This window comes from Nerophis lumbriciformis, linkage group LG09 (genome assembly GCF_033978685.3).
Source record: "Nerophis lumbriciformis linkage group LG09, RoL_Nlum_v2.1, whole genome shotgun sequence".
In the NCBI taxonomy this organism is placed as follows: Eukaryota; Metazoa; Chordata; class Actinopteri; order Syngnathiformes; family Syngnathidae; genus Nerophis; species Nerophis lumbriciformis.
The window spans coordinates 15,115,001-15,135,566 of record NC_084556.2 but is presented as its reverse complement, the minus strand read 5'-3'; the positions used below and the strand labels follow the sequence as shown (position 1 = coordinate 15,135,566).

General features: G+C 37.0%; 1 protein-coding gene across 2 annotated transcripts in view; it reads left to right on the top strand.

Moving 5' to 3' along the window:
- Positions 1-20,566, top strand: part of dpysl3 (dihydropyrimidinase like 3) — a 46,293-nt gene that overhangs the window by 25,020 nt on the left and 707 nt on the right. Inside the window, exons 5-13 of one of the 2 annotated variants that reach the window (XM_061962514.1) lie at positions 30-91; positions 394-474; positions 4,592-4,660; positions 5,074-5,194; positions 5,268-5,424; positions 8,318-8,459; positions 8,536-8,706; positions 13,343-13,522; positions 16,007-16,178. In XM_061962514.1, coding sequence (XP_061818498.1) covers positions 30-91; positions 394-474; positions 4,592-4,660; positions 5,074-5,194; positions 5,268-5,424; positions 8,318-8,459; positions 8,536-8,706; positions 13,343-13,522; positions 16,007-16,178 — 1,155 coding nt within the window. The remainder of the gene's footprint in view (positions 1-29; positions 92-393; positions 475-4,591; positions 4,661-5,073; positions 5,195-5,267; positions 5,425-8,317; positions 8,460-8,535; positions 8,707-13,342; positions 13,523-16,006; positions 16,179-20,566) is intronic. The other variant, XM_061962515.2, reaches the window with a different exon arrangement.

The following is a 20,566-nucleotide window of genomic DNA, read 5'->3' as shown; positions in this document are numbered from 1 at the left end:
TATTTTCTTTGTTTTTCCTCACTCTGCAGGTGTAAACTCCTTCCAGGTCTACATGGCGGATAAGGACTACTACCAGATGAGCAACAGTGAGGTAGAAAGCTTTGGCAACATGTGGCTAACCAAAAAAGCTGAAACAAGTACCATGCATCTGGCACACACACACACACACACTCACACACACACACACACACGCACACACATACACACGCACACACACACACACACACACACACACACACACACACACACACACACACACACACACACACACACACACACACACACACACACACACACACACACATACACCATTACAGGACACAGTAATTGCGGTGTGCCACCTGGGATCAAAAGTTGTGACTGTAATTTGTTGTGGGGTTTTTTGTGTTGCAGCTTTACGAGGTGTTTAGCTTCTTGGCAGAGAGGGGAGGTGTTGCTCAGGTCCACGCTGAAAATGGAGAGATCATTGCAGAGGTAGAAGAAAAAGAAAACATTTCTCATGACCTTGATTCTCTTTAGTTAATGTACATATCACAACTTGGTTCCTTTATGTACTCTATTTTCCATAGAGCATATTCTGTGTATACATACACACAGAACACACTCTCACGAAGCACACATGTCGGCCACATGACATCATCACCTGAATTCTTTTTAAAAGGCATATGTAACATATTTTGGTAACTCCTGTTATGACAATAACCATGGCACCCAAGCTGTGTTGATCCCAAACCTGCTCATTTATGGCTTTGACCACAATTCCCATGATGACATGCTACTCTATAGAAATCAATCTATTTTAGTTTACTGTATGGGTATAGGTCAGGGGTGTCAAAGTCAAGAATGCCTAGATCAGTGGTTGTTAACCTTGTTGGAGGTACCGAACCCCACCAGTTTCATATGCGCATTCACCGAACCCTTCATTAGTGAAAAACAAAATGTTTTTTTTTTTCAAATTCAAGACAAAGTTATATGTTTTTGGTAACACTTTAGTATGGGGAACATATTCTAAGTAACAAAGACTTAATTTAGAGTTATTTGGTTAGGGTTAGGGTTAGAGGGTTGGAGGGTTAGGGCCAGGGTTAGAGGGTTAGAGTTATAACAAGGCCATGCCAAATAAGGCATTAATAAGTACTTAATAATGACTAGTTAAGAGCCAATATGTTACTAATTTGCATGTTAATAAGCAACTAATTAATGGTGAATATGTTTCACATACTAAAGTGTTACCATGTTTTTTTACTGGTGCACAAAATGAACCGTGCATGAACATCACCTTGTTCAAAGAACAAAACCAACACAGTGCATAAACTCACAACAAATTACACACCTGCAAATCAGTGTGACTTCTGCTGTTGCCCTATCCGTAATACGCTGATAGGGAGAAGTTTTTATTTACACGATGAGTCGGGTGTGTCTTGACCTCCGCCGAACCCCTGAGCCCGACTCACCGAACTTCTAGGGTTCGATCAAACCCAGGTTAAGAACCACTGGCCTAGATATATCATCTAATCAGCACCTCCAAGTCCGAGTCCATGGTTCTCGCCCGGAAAAGGGTGGAATGCCATCTCCGGGTTGGGGAGGAGACCCTGCCCCGAGTGAGGGAAGAGTGGATCGACAGGCGGATCGGCAGGCGGATCGGTGCGGCGTCTTCAGTAATGCGGACGCTGTATCGATCCGTTGTGGTGAAGAAGGAGCTGAGCCGGAAGGCAAAGCTCTCAATTTACCGGTCGATCTACGTTCCCATCCTCACCTATGGTCATGAGCTTTGGGTTATGACCGAAAGGACAGGATCACGGGTACAAGCGGCCGAAATGAGTTTCCTCCGCCGGGTGGCGGGGCTCTCCCTTAGAGATAGGGTGAGAAGCTCTGCCATCTGGGAGGAGCTCAAAGTAAAGCCGCTGCTCCTCCACATCAAGAGGAGCCAGATGAGGTGGTTCGGGCATCTGGTCAAAATGCCCCCCAAACGCCCCCCTAGGGAGGTGTTTAGGGCACGTCCAACCGGTAGGAGGCCACGGGGAAGACCCAGGACACGTTGGGAAGACTATGTCTCCCGGCTGGCCTGGGAACGCCTCGGGATCCCCCGGGAGGAGCTGGACGAAGTGGCTGGGGAGAGGAAAGTCTGGGCTTCCCTGCTTAGGCTGCTGCCCCCGCGACCCGACCTCGGATAAGCGGAAAAAGATGGATGGATGGATGGATGGATGGATGGGCCTAGATATATATATATAAATATATATATATATATATATATATATATATATATATATATATATATATATATATATATATATATATATATATATATATATATTAGTATTAGAACCGGCCTGCAGGCCACAGCCGCCTGCTGCTGTTTTGCACGCACTAATACTCCATCAGTGTTGGCGCTAGGAATTTTTAAAATGGGGTCCATCAAGTCATAAAAATTGGGGTCCCACAGTCAATTTTTGGGATCGCACTTTTTTTGTAACCGGTTTGAAAACAAATGATAAATGTATGCATTATCTTGTTATATCTCACATTCTATATTGTGTTTTGGAAAAAGGTTGTCATATACTTTACTCAATTCATTAAAAAAAATAATACAGAAGAAAACTGGGGACGGCGTGGCGCAGTGGAAGAATGGCCGTGCGCGACCCGAGGGTCCCTGGTTCAATCCCCACCTAGTACCAACCTCGTCATGTCCGTTGTGTCCTGAGCAAGACACTTCACCCTTGCTCCTGATGGGTGCTGGTTAGCGCCTTGCATGGCAGCTCCCTCCATCAGTGTGTGAATGTGTGTGTGAATGGGTAAATGTGGAAGTAGTGTCAAAGCGCTTTGAGTACCTTGAAGGTAGAAAAGCGCTATACAAGTACAATCCATTTATCATTTATCATTTAAAACAAATTTTTATGCATATGTAAATGTATTCAGTTATAAACATTAATTCACTTTCTTCTTTCCTTCATAGATCTAAACTTTACCGCTGCCAGCATTTTTTTTCTCTATATTTTTATTGTAATATTTTCAGAATGTGTTTGTTCTATTGTTGACCAAAGTAAGACAAAGAAAACAATCTGAAGATGTCTTTATTTTTTAGTTTTAATGACATGATTTTAATAGTCAGGCCCGCGTGTGCACAGATTTTCCTCCATGCGGCCCCTGAGGTAAAATGAGTTTGACACCCCTGGTATTGGTTAATTACATTTTAATGATAATAATTAAATAAATAAAACATTTCAAACACTAAATCATGTTCCAATTGGACTACTTTCAGCAACCTGAGCCACAACCTTACAAGCAAACCACGACTGCAACACCATACGCCGAAACACAACAAAAAAAAGAAAAATAGCGAACATGTTTCGCTGATCTTGTGCCATGACAATGCAATATTTTGCTATAATTGCACTAAATAAGTGGTTATTCAAATGCCATGTGTTCTGTATCTATATCTGAATTATTGTTAAGTTGTTGTTATTGTTTTTATGATAAAAGTATATATTTACAGTCACTGCACATTTTCTGCTGTTCTAATAACTACCACTTATTAATATATTGATTTAGAAGATAAAGTATTTTCATACAATTAATTGCATAAAACTAAAGTTTATTTAAAATTTTAATTTAAAACATATTGTAGTATTTTAAAATGTGACTTAAAAAAAAATAAAAAAATTAGAATGTTAAAATATATTAAAAAGAAAACAAATATTCAGCTCAAAAACATTTTTTTTTTAAATAAATAATTTGTACTGTACATAGTCTACACTTGTTATACAAACTACAGTGTAATAAGGAACAATTAACGATAAGGAACATATTTTTTATTTATATTTGAAAAGTATTCAAGCTTATTTCAAATTGAAATAAATTAAAATATATGTAAAAACTTGTTTCAGTATTCTGGAAGTCGATTTTAAAATTTCTAGTAATTTCATTGTTTTAAAGTTAAAGTTAAAGTACCACTGATAGTTTCACACATACTTTCTGTGGTAAAATGACTTTCTGCATTTGACCCATCCATTTGTTCCACCCCTTGTGAGGGGAGCAGTACGCAGAAGCAGTGGCCGCGCTCGGGAATCATTTTGGTGATTTAACCCCCAATTCCGACCCTTGATGCTGAGTGCCAAGCAGGAAAGCAATGGGTCCCATCTTTATAGTCTTTGGTATGACTCGGCCGGGGTTATATAATGTATATATAATTGAATTTAATTAAAGTTATATATTCATTAAAAAAAAAAAACTCCCGAAAAAGCACCCTAATATATGTCTTTTTGATTGAAAAAAATATATAATGATTTTTACTAAAAAAGTTAGTTTTTCCAGTATTATTGAAAGCATTATCTCTCAGGATTAAAACCTTTAATTTACGTCAAATGTGTAACTTTTTTGGTACCTCTGATATATATATATATATATATCATATATTTATATAATAATATATTTATAATAATAATATATTGTTTGTAGGAAACCCTACCTAATTGATGAGAACAAGCTCTCCCAGTCCAACTTTTTGGTTTATCCAAATGGCGCGCCATAATGTCCTCAATGTGTAAAGAAGCAGATGCGAAAAGGTTTGACTTTTGTTTGCATGACGAACCAACAGGAGCAAGCACGGATGCTGCAGATGGGAATCACTGGACCAGAGGGACACGTGCTGAGTCGGCCAGAAGAGGTTAGAACGCATCATAAATATAAACAGTACTACTAATTTATACATGTGTTGGCCTCTGTACCACGGTGTGTGGTGTCATTCACGCTCTCACACACACACTGTTCTTGTTATTGCAAATGTGGCTTCATGCACTTTAAATCATCTGCTCGTTGTCGCTAAAAGAAAACATTCAAATGATCTCATCTCAGCGAGGTTTTAAATTTGAATTGAATTCAATTTACAAGTCAACTTTTCCCACAAGTTGGTTCCTTAGTGTTGTAAGATAAACAGTGTAAGTCAATGTAACGGAATCTCATTCAAGTTCTATGGTGCCACTTTTGGTTGGAAAGTATTTATTGAAAACAGTCCGCCCAGATATGATATTTGCTTGCTCTGGCGTTTATTTGAGAACACTCCTTTTTTTTCCACTCTAGCTGGAAGCGGAGGCCGTATTTCGGGCCATCACCATCGCCAGCCAAACCAACTGTCCCCTCTACGTGACCCGCGTCATGAGCAAAAGCGCCGCAGACCTCATCTCGCAGGCCCGTAAAAAAGGTAAACAATGGCGGCGAACTCAACTCGGGTCGTGCTTTTTAGGTGTGCAATAGTAAAGTGCTTCGTTTCTTAGGGAATGTTGTCTTCGGGGAGCCGATCACGGCCAGCCTGGGTACGGACGGGACGCACTACTGGAGCAAGAACTGGGCGAAAGCGGCTTCCTTTGTCACGTCGCCGCCTCTCAGCCCTGACCCTACCACCCCGGACTACCTGAACACGCTCCTGTCCAGGTACGGCAACAATTGCTGCGTGTTATGTTTGTGTTTTTATACCTTTGTGTTGCACTTTCTGCAATCAGTAGCGTGCATTATGACAAGAACGAGGCAGTCGATAAAGGCGGACGACTTTTGTTGTGAACGGTGATTTAATAGTGAGTCAAATCGAAAGACAAATAAACAAATACCGTATTTTTCGGACTATAAGTCGCAGTTTTTTTCATAGTTTGGCCCGGGGGGTGCGACTTATACTCAGGAGCGACTTATGTGTGAAATTATTAACACATTACCGTAAAATATCAAATAATATTATTTAGCTCATTCACGTAAGAGACTAGACGTATAAGATTTCATGGGATTTAGCGATCAGGAGTGACAGATTGTTTGGTAAACGCATAGCATGTTCTATATGTTATAGTTGTTTGAATGACTCTTACCATAATATGTTACGTTAACATACCAGGCACCTTCTCAGTTGGTTATTTATGCCTCATATAACGTACACTTATTCAGCCTGGTGTTCACTATTCTTTATTTATTTTAAATTGCCTTTCAAATGTCTATTCTTGGTGTTGGGTTTTATCAAATACATTTCCCCCCAAAATGCGACTTATATATGTTTTTTTCCTTCTTTATTATGCATTTTCGGCCGGAGCGACTTATACTCCGAAGCGACTTATACTCCGAAAAATACGGGTAGCTGTAATAAATGGCAAAGATTTCAGTTTGCTTTGCTTGTTTCACGGCGGATGGAATCGGGCAGTAGGAATAGGCAGACAGGACTGTAGGGGGAAAGGAAATAATCAAACAATAAAAAGATAAAATACATTCCTCAAATAAAATGTAGAAATTGATGAGCAATTTATTTGGATTTGTCAGTTTGCTAGCTAGCTAGCTGCTTCATGTTTTGTAGAAATTAAGTGATATAAGACAAACAATAAGCAGACTGAACTTTACATTTTTTACAATACGAAGATGCTTTATGGCTTAAACAGCAAAAAAGGGAACATTATTTCCTTACAGCAAAAAAGGCACCATTTGTTGTTTGTTAGCTAGCAGGCTACTTCTTGTTTCATAAAAATTGAAGACGTTTATCGTACGTTTTTTAGGCTCTGACTTTCTATCATGACTCAAATGGCAAAAAGACAATAATCCCTTCTACTAAATCACAAAAAGTGTTGTTTGCCTTTTTGTTAGAAAGCTTGTTACTTACTGGTTCATTAAGAATGACATTTTAATGTAACAAGACTTTACCTTGTCTGTTGTTTGCTGGCTGACTATTTCCTGGTTCATGGTGAGTATTTAGATGAATGTGACTACCGTTGGCATTCTGGGGTGGGGGAGAACAATTTTAGCATGACGCAAAAGACAAAAAAAACTTAATTTCCTTCTCATATAATAACAAAACGTGTTGTTTGTTTGTGTATTTGTAAGCTAGTTTGTTATTTCCTGGTTTATTAAGAATTACATTTAATGTAATGGGACCTTACCATTTAAATTCTGGAGTGGGTTATTATTTTATTAAACAAACAACTAAAAGGAAGATACATTTCTCCAATAATCGTAATTTATTGTAATAAATGACCACAACATGTTGTTTGTACTGCAGTGTTTATACTGGTTGTTTGCTAGCTGACTACTTCCGGGTTCACAGAGAATGTTTAGATAAATGTGACTCTACAGTTGGCATTCTGGGGTGGGGGAAACAATTTCATCATGACACAAAGACAAAAAGACAATCATTTCCTTTAATAAAAAAAAAAAAAAAAGTGTCTTTAGTCTATTTGTTAGCTAGCTTGCTACTTACTGGTTCATGGTGGATTTTAAAGTAATTGTGACCCTAACTTTTAAATCCTGGAGCGGCACAACAATTATTTTATGACACAAATGACAAAAATAGAACATAAAATCCAAATTTCATATAAAAAAAGTGAAGTATTTGTGTTTGCTGGCTAGCAGGTTACATGGTTCATGGCGACTAAGATGTTAGCAGTAGGCAGGTAGGACGCTGCTATTTACATTATTAACAGGCAATTGAATTATGATCAAACAGCAAAAATACAAATTTAATCCATCCAACTAAAGGAAAAATATATTGAGCGCCATGTTTGTCTATCAGTTTGCCCAAAAACAGGGGCTCAGAGTTGTATTGTGACACCTATTTAACATTTAAAACTGCACTGAAACAGTGGTTGAAAACTAGTCAGACATGAACGCACAATTAGGTTATTCACATGCTTTTTTTTTGTTTGTTGTTAGTTTTTTTTTGTCCATGGTCTGTGCTTAGTGGTTAGAGTGTCTGCCCTGAGATCGGTTCAAACCCCGGCCGAGTCATACCAAAGACTATAAAAATGGGACCCATTACCTCCCTGCTTGACACTCAGCATCAAGGGTTGGAATTGGGGGTTAAATCGCCAAAAAGGATTCCCGGGCGCGGCCCCCGCTGCTGCTCACTGCTCCTCTCACCTCCCAGGGGGTGATCAAGGGTGATGGGTCAAATGCAGAGGATAATTTCGCCACACCTAGTGTGTGTGTGACAATCATGGGTACTTTAACTTTAACTTATGGTATGATTGTAATGTGTAATGTCTTGTGATTTATGTATTATTTTGTATCATGACCTGTTGAATGTTTACTGTATTAACCTGCCTTAGGACAACGGATGAAAATTAACTATTGTGCTAACTCTATATTATTTACATTGTTGCTCTATGTTGATGAATATGCATTGTCCTAATTCAAATAAATAAATAAATTAACATTGTTAGATGTTACACAACTGCCTTGTAAGTGAGTTTGCCTGTCATATGGATACTGGACATAGTTTCTTGTCAAAAAGGACTTTCTCTCTCTCTTTTTGTGTATGCGCGTGACTTTTTGCTGCGACTTGTGTTGTGTTATCCTCTAGCGGAGACCTGAGCGTGACGGGCAGCGCTCACTGCACCTTCAGCGTGGCTCAGAAGGCCATCGGCAAGGACGACTTCACTCAGATCCCCGAGGGAGTTAATGGGGTGGAGGAGAGGATGGTGCTCATCTGGGACAAAGCTGTGGTCAGACATCCTTTAATCTCCATCCAAAATCAGAAACAATATATATCTTAGTTATACATCTTCTTTCCCTGCACAGTCTACAGGCAAGATGGACGAGAACATGTTTGTGGCGGTCACCAGCACCAACGCCGCCAAGATCCTCAACCTGTACCCACGCAAGGGTCGGATCGCCGTGGGTTCTGATGCCGACCTGGTCATCTGGGACACGGACGCCGTAAGAACCATTACGGCCAAGACACACAACTCGGTGAGTAAACTGTGCAAGCAAACCACAACTGCAACACAAAAACAATGAAAAATGGCAAACAAGTTTTCCTGATCTTGTATCATGACCATTGTTCTAAAAATTACTTTAAAAAAGTAATCCATTATAATTACTTGTTACTTCACCAAAAAAGTAATTGAATTACCAACGGAATTACTCTTTAATACATGTAATCTGGATCGGTTCGCAGCCGAGTGTGAAGCGACTGGAATGAGAATCAGTACCTCCAAGTCCGAGTCCATGGTTCTCGCCCGGAGTGCCATCTCCTGGTTGGGGAAGACATCTTGCCCCAAGACGAGGAGTTCAAGTACCTCGGAGTCTTGTTCACGAGTGAGGGAAGAGTGGATCGTGAGATCGACAGGCGGATCGGTGCGGCGTCTTCAGTAATGCGGACTCCGTATCGATCCGTTGTGGTGAAGAAGGAGCTGAGCCGGAAGGCAAAGCTCTCAATTTACCGGTCTATCTACGTTCCCATCCTCACCTATGGTCATGAGCTTTGGGTTATGGCCGAAAGGGCAAGATCACGGGTACAAACGGCCGAAATGAGTTTCCTCTGCTGGGTGGCATGGCTCTCCCTTAGAGATAGGGTGAGAATCTCTGTTATCCGGGAGGATCTCAAAGCCGCTGCTCCTCCACATCGAGAGGAGCCAGATGAGGTGGTTCGGGCATCTCGTCAGGATGCCACCCGAAGGCCTCCCTAGGGAGGTGTTTAGGGCACGTCCGACCGGTAGGAGGCTACGGGGAAGACCCAGGACACATTGGGAAGACTATGTCTCCCAGCTGGCCTGGGAACGTATTTTTAAGACTTTCAAAATATGCACTTAATTCTTACTCCAGTTACTGTCACCAATTTTTGAGCAAAACAATGAATTGCAGTTCAGTAAAACATAAAAATTCTTCCTGTATGACATTCTGACTCTCAAATTTAATTTGTATCTAAATGTTGGGGTATTTACTTGAGCAAATTTTATATATGCAAGCAAATAATAACCTGTGAATAATCATGATTTATCAAAGTTCAAGAGTTTCATTAATCTGATAAAAAAAACTTGCCCTAATATACACTACAGTATATACTTAATACTATATACTAATATATATATATATATATATATATATATATATATATATATGTACATGTATGTAATAAATGTGTATATGTACATATCTGCGTATATGTTTATATATGCGTATGCGTATATGTGTATATATATATATATGCATGTATGTATGTATAAGTCTATAAGGTATAATTCTATAAGTATATACATATATGTGTGTATATAAAAAGTATATACAGTATATATATGTATGTATATATGTGTGTGTGTGTGTATATACTGTATGTATATATGTGTGTGTGTATATATGTATATATGTGTGTGTGTGTGTGTGTATATATATATATATATATATATGTATATATATATATACTGTGTATGTGTGTATATATGTATGTATATGTATGTGTATATATGAGTATATATATTATATGTATGTGTGTATATATGTATGTATATGTACGTGTATATATGAGTATGTATATTATATGTATGTAGGAGTGTATATATATATATGCATGTATGAGTATATGTATATTATGTGTGTTTGAATGTATATGTACAGTATATATGTATATATACTGTATATGTACAGTATATACAGTATGTATATATATATATATATATATATATATATATATATATATATATATATATATATATATATATATATATTAAAATGATTTATTCATTTTTTTTTGCTAATTTTTTAAATACTTTTTAGTCCTAAACAAAAATATCCAACATGTAATTATTATTTTTAATCACAACTACAACGCAAAACAAATCAGTTTTCATTTTTATATTTTACATTTGAATTATTGTTAAACTATTAGTTATTTGTAAATTAAATCTGTGTCGTGTCTCCACATTTTGACTACTAATTACAGTGTAGCCTACAGTATTCATATATTGACTTAGGGGGGAACATAAAGAAACTAATTCAATAATAATAATGGATTAGATTTAAACAGAGCTTTTCTGGACAGAGAACTGAGAACTTATCATTTACTCACTCCACATTCACACATGATGGTCGTAAAGCATGTAAATTAATTCTAATTTATTACAAAACTATTTTTAGTATCCTGTTTTTTAAAATTTTTTTTACTAATGAAATTGATCTGAAAAAATATAAATAATTTCATAAAAGCGCCTGCATTTTTTTCATCTGGGGACATTCAATTATTAATCATGTTCAATGCCAAACAGAACATAAAAATCCTCTCGGTTTTGAAGAGCGTAAAATATTTCTTAATTGAATAAATGTTTGACCTGTTTTTGCTCAAATTTTTCAATAAACGTCTGTCCTAAACAAAACTATCAAAATGTAATTTGAATTTTTATTATTTACCCTTTTGAAAGCCTTTTAATCAAATAATGTATCAGGTTTAAAATGTGTAAAATAACTCGTTATGCGAATATATACTAAATGACAACTGTGACATCATTTGATTTGATTAATAAGGTTAAAAAACAAAAAAAAACAAATGACAAGTTTGGTGTATTGTTTAGGGTTTTGGGGTATTGTTGAATAACTGCTAGTTTATCGTATACCTGTGAAAGAATTGGACATTGAAAGTTTTAAATTTAACATGAAAAAAACCCTAATAGGAAAAGTTTTAAAGTAACACGAATTACAGCCAACAACTGAGCAAAATGTTACTTTAAAGGATGCAAAAGTTAGCCTTTGTCTCCTGAGGGTTATTAGGCCTGATAAAAATAAAGTTAAAAAAAATCCCAGGATTAAAACCCTTCATTTCAGGGGTCCTAAATTTGTCATTTTCTTGTAGAAGAGCAGCACAGAAGTTTCAAAGGAGAAAACACATTTTTGACAAGCGTCCAGGGAGCTCCTTGTTCCTCTGAACGGAAATGAGGTCTCAAAGGATCTTTATCTGACTCACTGAATCAAAAAACACATTGAAGTCACGCTAACAACCATGAAGTGCTATTTCCTATCATATATTATTACACTGGTGTGTCATTTAGAACAATAAGGAGATGAGCTAAGTATTGGCTCACATGGCAGATGTTCCACAAAGACCAGAGATTTCAAACATTTGTTCATATTTTTCATTGGGAAACTAAAGTGGAAAACACATTTGGACAATACAACATTGGATTTTTATGCAACCTTACGCAACCTTTTTTTTCCATCCCCACAAGCCCCGATCATCCACACAACTTAAAAAACTAGTGATAGAAAAACAACACAATATAACACTCACGCTAAAGTGACAAATACAACATGACAAAGAACTAAACAATACTCAAAATTTTTACAACATTCCAAGAAAAAAATAGCATATCCAATACAATATTGTCATTTGTGAAAAAAAAAAGAAAAAAAGAAGTAATATTAAAAGAACGTTTTAAAAATGTAACATAATATATGTTCGAAAATGAGCAGGAGGAATGTCCTGCCCCAACACTCAGATATAATAATCTGATTCTTGATCAACAGTACAATACAAACATATTCAGTGTTTTATTGATACATATCATACATAATTACGTCCACATACACTCACAGTAATAAATCGACTCATTATTTCATTAAATTTATTTTGAATAAATGCATTAGACATGTACAATATTTTGTTTCCTCCTTTGTTGAATCAATGAGGAAGAAAAAACAAAGGAAAATAATATTTATAGCTTGAAAAACACAATATGTTAAATTACAATTAATCATTAATTATGTTTAAATGTTTAAGTTGTGTATTTTTTTTATGAACACAGATATTAATATTATACTGTTAGTTAGTTTGACTGTTTATTTCATCACACAGGGCACAAACGATCAAAATAATACAAGAATTAGCCTTAAATGTTTTTATTTTATTTGAAAGGGAAAAAAAGTCTTGATAAAAAAAAGACTTGCATTTAAATGTCGTTATTAACATTAATTTCCAAATTTCTGTTATTTAATTGTGTTTTTTATTTTTATTTTTTGCATATGATTATTTGGTCCAGCAGCAAAATCTACTGAAATCAACCAATCCTGTCTGCTAAAATAGACCAGTCAGAGTTTATGTAAGTGCGGTGAAGCTTGTTCATTGGATTTGGCTCCATTCGCCAGGACAGAGACACAAAGAGCTCTGTCTCTGGCGTAACTAATAATCTGCAAATCTTTTATAATGTGGATGACATCCTCTGTGGACTCTTATGTAATGATGTCACGTGTTCATTTCCCACTACAGTACTTCCAAAAACATGGGTCAGATTCCAACACGGGTAATAAATCTGATCTAATGGCTATTTTGATTCTAGGCCAGTAGTCGGCAGCCATGTTTAGTTTACACATTGAACTGTGCGGCACTGTTAGTTTCTCAACACACACATTTGTCATGACATCACATTTGGCATGCAGCCTCTCACTGGGAGTTATGCCCTCTTCTGGCCTCAACTTGGAAAGCAGGCCAGAAAAGAGCAACAGTGGAATGAAGGATCTAAGATTATAAAGGCAGAAAAAAAGAATTGAAAAGTAATATTAAAGGGAGAGTAAAGTTTAGTCATGTTATTAATCCATGCTGATATGTCATCATTTATTTCAGACTGCAGAGTATAACATCTTTGAGGGCATGGAGCTGCGTGGAGCTCCACAGGTGGTCATTTGTCAGGGCAAGATTGTTCTGGAAGACGACAACCTACATGTGACTTCCGGCGTGGGTCGCTTCGTCCCCTGCTCGCCATTCCCAGACTATGCCTACAAGCGCATCAAAGCCAGGAAGCAGGTAGATCATTGATACCGCCGCTTTACAATATGGATTTCATATACAGTTGTGGTCAAAAGTTTACGTACACTTGTAAAGAACATAATGTCATGGCTGTCTTGAGTTTTCAAAAATTTCTAGAACTCTAATTTTTTTGTGATAGAGTGATTGGAGCACATACTTGTTGGTCACAAAAAACATTCATGAAGTTTGGTTCTTTTATGAATTTATTATGTCAAAAGTATACAGACAGCAATGTTAATATTTGGTTACATGTTCCTTGGCAAGTTCCACTGCAATAAGGCGCTTTTGGTAGCCATCCACAAGCTTCTGGCAAGCTTCTGGTTGAATATTTGACCACTCCTCTTGACATAATTGGTCCAGTTCAGCTAAATTTGTTGGTTTTCTGACATGGACTTGTTTCTTCGGCATTGTCCACACGTTTAAGTCAGGACTTTGGGAAGGCCATTCTAAAACCTTAATTCTAGCCTGATTTAGCCATTCCTTTACCACTTTTGACGTGTTTTTGGGGTAATTGTCCTGTTGAAACACCCAACTGCGCCCAAGACCCAACCTCCAAGCTGATGATTTTAGGTTGTCCTGAAGAATTTGGAGGTAATCCTCCTTTTTCATTGTCCCATTTACTCTCTGTAAAGCACCAGTTCCATTGACAGCAAAACAGGCCCAGAGCATAATACTACCACCACCATGCTTGACGGTAGGAGTGGTGTTCCTGGCATTAAAGGCCTCACCTTTTCTCCTCCAAACATATTGTTGGGTATTGTGGCCAAACAGCTCAATTTGTGTTTCATCTAACATCACTTGGACAAAGATAAGACCTTCTGGAGGAAAGTTCTGTGGTCAGATGAAACAAAAATTGAGCTGTTTGGCCACAATACCCAGCAATATGTTTGGAGGAGAAAAGGTGAGGCCTTTAATCCCAGGAACTCCAAGCCTACCGTCAAGCATGGTGGTGGTAGTATTATGCTCTGGGCCTGTTTTGCTGCCAATGGAACTGGTGCTTTACAGAGAGTAAATGGGACAATAAAAAAGGAGGACCCATAATAAATTCATAAAAGAACCAAACTTCATGAATGTTTTTGTGACCAACAAGTATGTGCTCCAATCACTCGATCACAAAAAAATAGGAGTTGTAGAAATTATTTCAAACTCAAGACAGCCATGACATTATGTTCTTCACAAGTGTATGTAAACTTTTGACCACGACTGTAAGTATTGTAGTGCATTTTGAGGGAATACTAAATGTACTAATATTTTTACTGCCGTACAGTATGAACAATAAATAATAGCACCTAAAATCTGACTCGCAACAAGCGGAAATAAAGACATGACAAAAAAATTATGTTGCTCTGTTGTAAAAATGTAATCCAGCTGGTAAGGTTTTATATTTAGTTGTACTGTTTAATACATTGTTGTTGGAAGAGACGATACAAAAACATTAGGATAAAGTTGCAAAATACCAATAATTTTAAATGTAAGAAACTATAAAAAATAACTATCAAACATTTTTAAAACAGAGGGGAATAAATCATCACGATTGCAGTTATAAAAGGAACACAAAATTATTATTAATCCTTCCATCTTCTTCCGTTATCCGAGGTGGAGTCACGGGGGCAGCAGCCTAAGCAGAGAAGCCCAAACTTCCCTCTCACCACTCACTTTGTCCAGCTCCTCCCGGGGGATCCCGAGGCGTTTCCAAGCCAATATTATTTATATTATGTATATTATATATATATAGGCTAGTATAAATCTTGCAGCATTATACTTTTTCAAATAATTAATTTCCATGCACATTGTATTGATATTTTCCTTCAATCCCATTTGTGAGAGCAGGACCAGAAAACATATTACAAATATCTTTTTTTTTGTCAAGTAGATACATTTGATTACAATTATATGCTCAAAAAAGTAAAAAAAAAATATGACAAAATGTTCCTGATTAAGTTAGGTTAAAAATACTTAAATATATTACATTTAAAAACTAATCAGTTTCTGAGTATCTAGAAGAGTGTTGTATACTGTACATGTATTATTATTGTAGCTTTATGTTATACAGTATATTAAAGAGCTTAATCCTCCTATTTGAGTACCTAGAACTACAGTATATAATGCAGTTTATTATTATTATTATTAGTAGTAGTAGTTATCATTAGTCGTAGTCCATGTTATTTCCAGTTAATTCCCACATGTTATTTATTTCCACTGGCATCACAAAATAATTCCAATATTCCTCAACTAAACTTCTCATTAGACGTTTATGAAACCAATTTAAAAATGTGCTTATGGTTTATAGGGAAAAAAACACGCTGTTTCCTGTCATGTCTTGACATCTTCCTTGTGTGTAATCATTTTATGGATGTACTTTCACCTGATGCTTGAATAGGAAAACATTGAAATGAATTGAAAAAGCACAGAATAACAAAACAGTTTTGTGTTTGCTTCTTTTTCCTTCCTAATTTTTCTATTTGTTGTGTTTTTGTGCAGCTATCTGTCCTAAGAGCAGTGCCCAGAGGAATGTACGACGGCCCTGTGTCCGAATTCTCCATGTCGCGTGGCGGCACGCCCTCGGCCTCGGCTCGCACATCGCCCACCAAGCAGCCTGTCAGAAACCTGCACCAGTCTGGATTTAGTCTAGCAGGTAAAGCTGCACCTTACGGTGAGCACTGCTTCTTCAAGCAATATGAATATATCTCAACTCAGGTACTACAGTATTGCAGCCATATCTATCATATTTTAACTTGCATTCACATAGTCAGCACTGTATGGCAGCAGAACCATGTGACCATCCCAGCCAATCATGGAGAAGTTCTAATTAAATTACACAATGTTCCCTCGCCACTTGGTTGCTGGTTCATTTGATCGCTTTAGTTAAGGGAACGCTGTAATATAATGAAAGGAAAGTGTATTGATATGTAAAAAAGTATATGTTTGATATTATAATAATTTATAATATGTTTATCCTGTACATATAACATTGATATAAAATGGTTTCCAAATATAATTAGAATTGATCCCAATTTCTGATAAAAAGAAGTTAGAAAAGTAAAAAAAAAAAATGTTTTAATTTTTAGTATTCTAATTTGGTTTGATATTGTATACATAAAGTACATTTTTAGTAATTTTGTATTGAAATGTATTTTTTTCTTTTAAATTATAATGTATTTATTAATTGGAAAACATTGGTATATTTGGTATGGTATGGTATAATGATATATATATATTCATATATATATACATTTTATAAAATACATCCAATTAGATTTTAGAAATATAAATGATTAGAATTTCGATAATAAATGCCAATAAAAAATGTTTTTTGGAATACAAACATTTCTGGTGTTAAATAATTAGCAATATAACACAAATATAATTTTGATATTGTGTACATAAAATTGTATTCATAAAACCGTATTCATAAAACCGTATGCATAAAATAGTTTATTAGTAATTTGATGTTGTAAATTAAAAAAAAAAAATTAGCTTGAAAAAAGTATCTTTTGTACTTTTGGTAATACCATAATATCTACAATTTTGTTGAAAAAAGCTAATTAGATATTGAAAATATAATTAAGTAGAATTATGAAAATAGTCATATGTAATGATGTTTCTTTATTTTTGTATTGCACTCATTAATATACTGTATACATTAATATATTTGATTAAATATGAGAAACATTAAAATCATGATTATTTAAATTTGAAAAAAGTTGTTTGTATTATTATTTGTTTTTTCCCCCGTGTAATTAAAATAGTGTATACATTTTATGTTAGGAATCAATTTAGTTAATTGAAATATAATTGAGTAGAATTTGAAAATAATCAAATGTAAAAAAAAAAAGAGTTATGTTTATGTGTATTAATTTTTTGTATTTTAATAATTCATATACAGTATACTATAATATATATGATTAATTAATATGCTAAATCCTAATTGTTCCCATTCTTTAAAAAAATAAAAAAAAAGGTATTAAAAAAATATTTCTGGTATTATGATTACTTACACTACAGTATAGGCCTGGGGTGTCAAAGTAATTTTAGTTCAGGGGCCACATGGGGGAAAATCTCTTGCCACACAGGTAAAGTCATAGCATGATAATTTTAAAATGAAAACAACTTCAGAATTGTTTTCTTTTCAGTCAAACAATCGCAACTGGACTGTTTGGTTTGTCTTAGAAGACGTTTCGCCTCTCATCCGAGTAGGTTTCATCAGTTCATGCACGTAGACTTAGATTGGTCAGATCTAGTCTAGCGGCTGGTGCCAAAACCCTAAATATTTATACTCCAAAACCAGGAGGGTGTGCCTGGGGAAGGATAGTTTTGCCCTATCGTAGTTTTGATGCAATCAAGCAATTCCACTGTCAATGCCAACGACAGTCGTTGAAGTGTAATTTCCCCTCGTTAGTATTGAGGTATTGTGTGGCTGAACGGTCTCTGTGGATCGACTACTACCAGTCCAAAATAGTCGGAATCCCCCACGTTAGCATTCCATGCAGTTGGAAACAAATGGCACAAGTGGCATTCTGGTCACCTTCTGTGACCAAAATGTTTGTAACTCCAGTTATTTGTTGGGGTCTTTTAGGAATGGTTGAAAGGACAGTGTTGTATGTGGAAGACAGGTGGTGTCGCAGATCATCTCCTCTGTTCAGGGATGGGTTTTCAACCTTGACATAGACGGCTTCCCTCGCTCCTCTTTCGTACCATCTGTCCACCCTGTCAAGAATCTGTAAATGTTTGTTCTCAAAGGAGTGCTGTTTCTCCCTGAGGTGCAGGTAGACAGCTGAGTCTCGGCCTGAAGAGTTTGCTATGCTGTGCCATGTGCAAGTGGTTGTTTTGTTTCCCCAACATATGAATCAGTGAATTCATCTTTACACTGGATAGCATTCACCAGATTGTTTTGTGGGTGTGGGGTATCCAGTCTTTAGGATGCACTTGTCTCTGTATCAGGTGTTGCCTGGTTTGAAGTGTACTGGGATGTCGTGTTGGTTAAAAAATTATTCTGAGTTTCTCAGATAGACTTGATACATATGGAATGGCAATATTTTTGCGTCTGTCACCTTTTTCTCCTCATCCATTCTGTTGTAGTTATCTCTGGAACTGGATGCACTTTTCACAGACGACCAGCTGGGGTAACCCCAGGTTTTGAAGGCTTCCCTCAAATGCCTATGCTTTTACTATTTGGCCTGTGGGCTGGTAGGAACATTATCAACTCTGTGTTTTAGGGTCCTGATAACACCCAGATTGTGTTCCAGTGGGTGATGTGAGTCAAAAAGTACGTATTGATCGGTATGTGTTGGTTTTCGGTAAACCTTGACAAGGAGGCCCCTGCTTTCTCCAATGTGGACATCACAGTCCAAAATCTTTGACATCCTCACACGTGAACTTTGTTTTTGTCCACTCAGTTAATGTGCTCGGTGAAGGTTTGCATTTCTTGGTTTTTGATTTTAACCCATGTGTGATCCACATATCTGTACCAATGACTTGGAGCTGTTCCCTTAAAAGAGCTCAGAGCTCTCATTTCCATGTCCTCCATGTAGAGGTTTGCTACTATTGGAGATACAGGTCATCCCATGGCACAACCACGTTTTTGTCGATAAAATGTTCCCATAAATTGAAAGTATGTAGTCTTAAGACAGACAAAGTTCCAGCAAAAGGCAAATCTGTTCTGGGTTTGGTGTGGATCATCCTGTAAGGTGTGATCACATCGTAGACATTGCATCACCGTCTCTACTGCATCCTAGGTTGGAATACGGGTGAACATGGAGATGTTGTTGAATGAAACTATTGTTTAATTTTTGTCCCGTTTTTGAATCTCTGATTTTTGCTAAGTCTCTAAGCATGAACTGATAAAGAATACTCGGATGAGAGGCGAAACGTCTTCTACGACTTCAACGATTGTCGTTGGCATTCACAGTAGAATTGCTCGTTTGCATCAAAACAGTTGTTTTTCTCTCTACAATAGGACAAACCATCCTTACCCAGGCACACCCTCCTGGTTTTGGAGTATAAATATTTGGGGTTTTGGCACCAGCCGCTAGACTAGATCCGACCAATCTAATTCTAAGACTAGATCTGACCAATCTAAGTCTCTAAGCATGAACTGATAAAGAATACTCGGATGAGAGGCGAAACGTCTTCTAACACAAACCAAACAGTCCAGTTGCGATCTTTGACTGCCCTGAGACATCATTCAAATATTACAATTATAATATAATCAAAACAATTGTCAAAATGTCACCATGATAGCCGAATGAAAGGTAACATAACTACAATCTCAACCAATGTGAGCATGGTAGATTTAAGCATAACATAAAATAGAACAAACAACAAATGTAGAAACACATATTTATATTGGAGTTCAGGGTGCACATCATGCCGTCAACAAATTCCGAGCACTGCACGGAACTCTAACTAAAAAGATGATGGTCAAGTCTTTGCATCTTACCTTTTGAGTGGATAATTTACAATAAAAAAGCTATTGTGCGTCGCTACAGCATTAGCCTGCTGCCAGCCACAACAGGAGCAGCTGATTGCTTGCACCTGCGCTGATTGGAGTAGTGAGAGCCAATCCAGAGGGCGCTTAAAGTCAGCTGACACGTCATCTTTAAACAATGTGATGTGTGATTTGGGTTACACTGGAATTGATATAGTGACATCCAGTGGACACATTTAGAACAGCAGTTTATTTCATTAATAAATTGCAGCTCATTTTTATACTTAGCAAACTCTGGATTTTCTGTGTGGAGTTTGCATGTTCTCCCCGTGACTGCGTGGGTTCCCCCGGGTACTCCGGCTTCCTCCCACCTCCAAAAACATGCACCTGGGAATAGGTTGATTGGCAAGACTAAATTGTCCCTAGTGTGTGAATGTGAGTGTGAATGTTGTCTGTCTATCTGTGTTGGCCCTATGATGAGCTGGCGACTTGTCCAGGGTGTACCCCGCCTTCTGCCCGAATGCAGCTGAGATAGGCTCCAGCGCCCCAGGCGACCCCGAAGGGGACAAGCGGTAGAAAATGGATGGATGGAAACTAATTTTGCGGGCCACGGG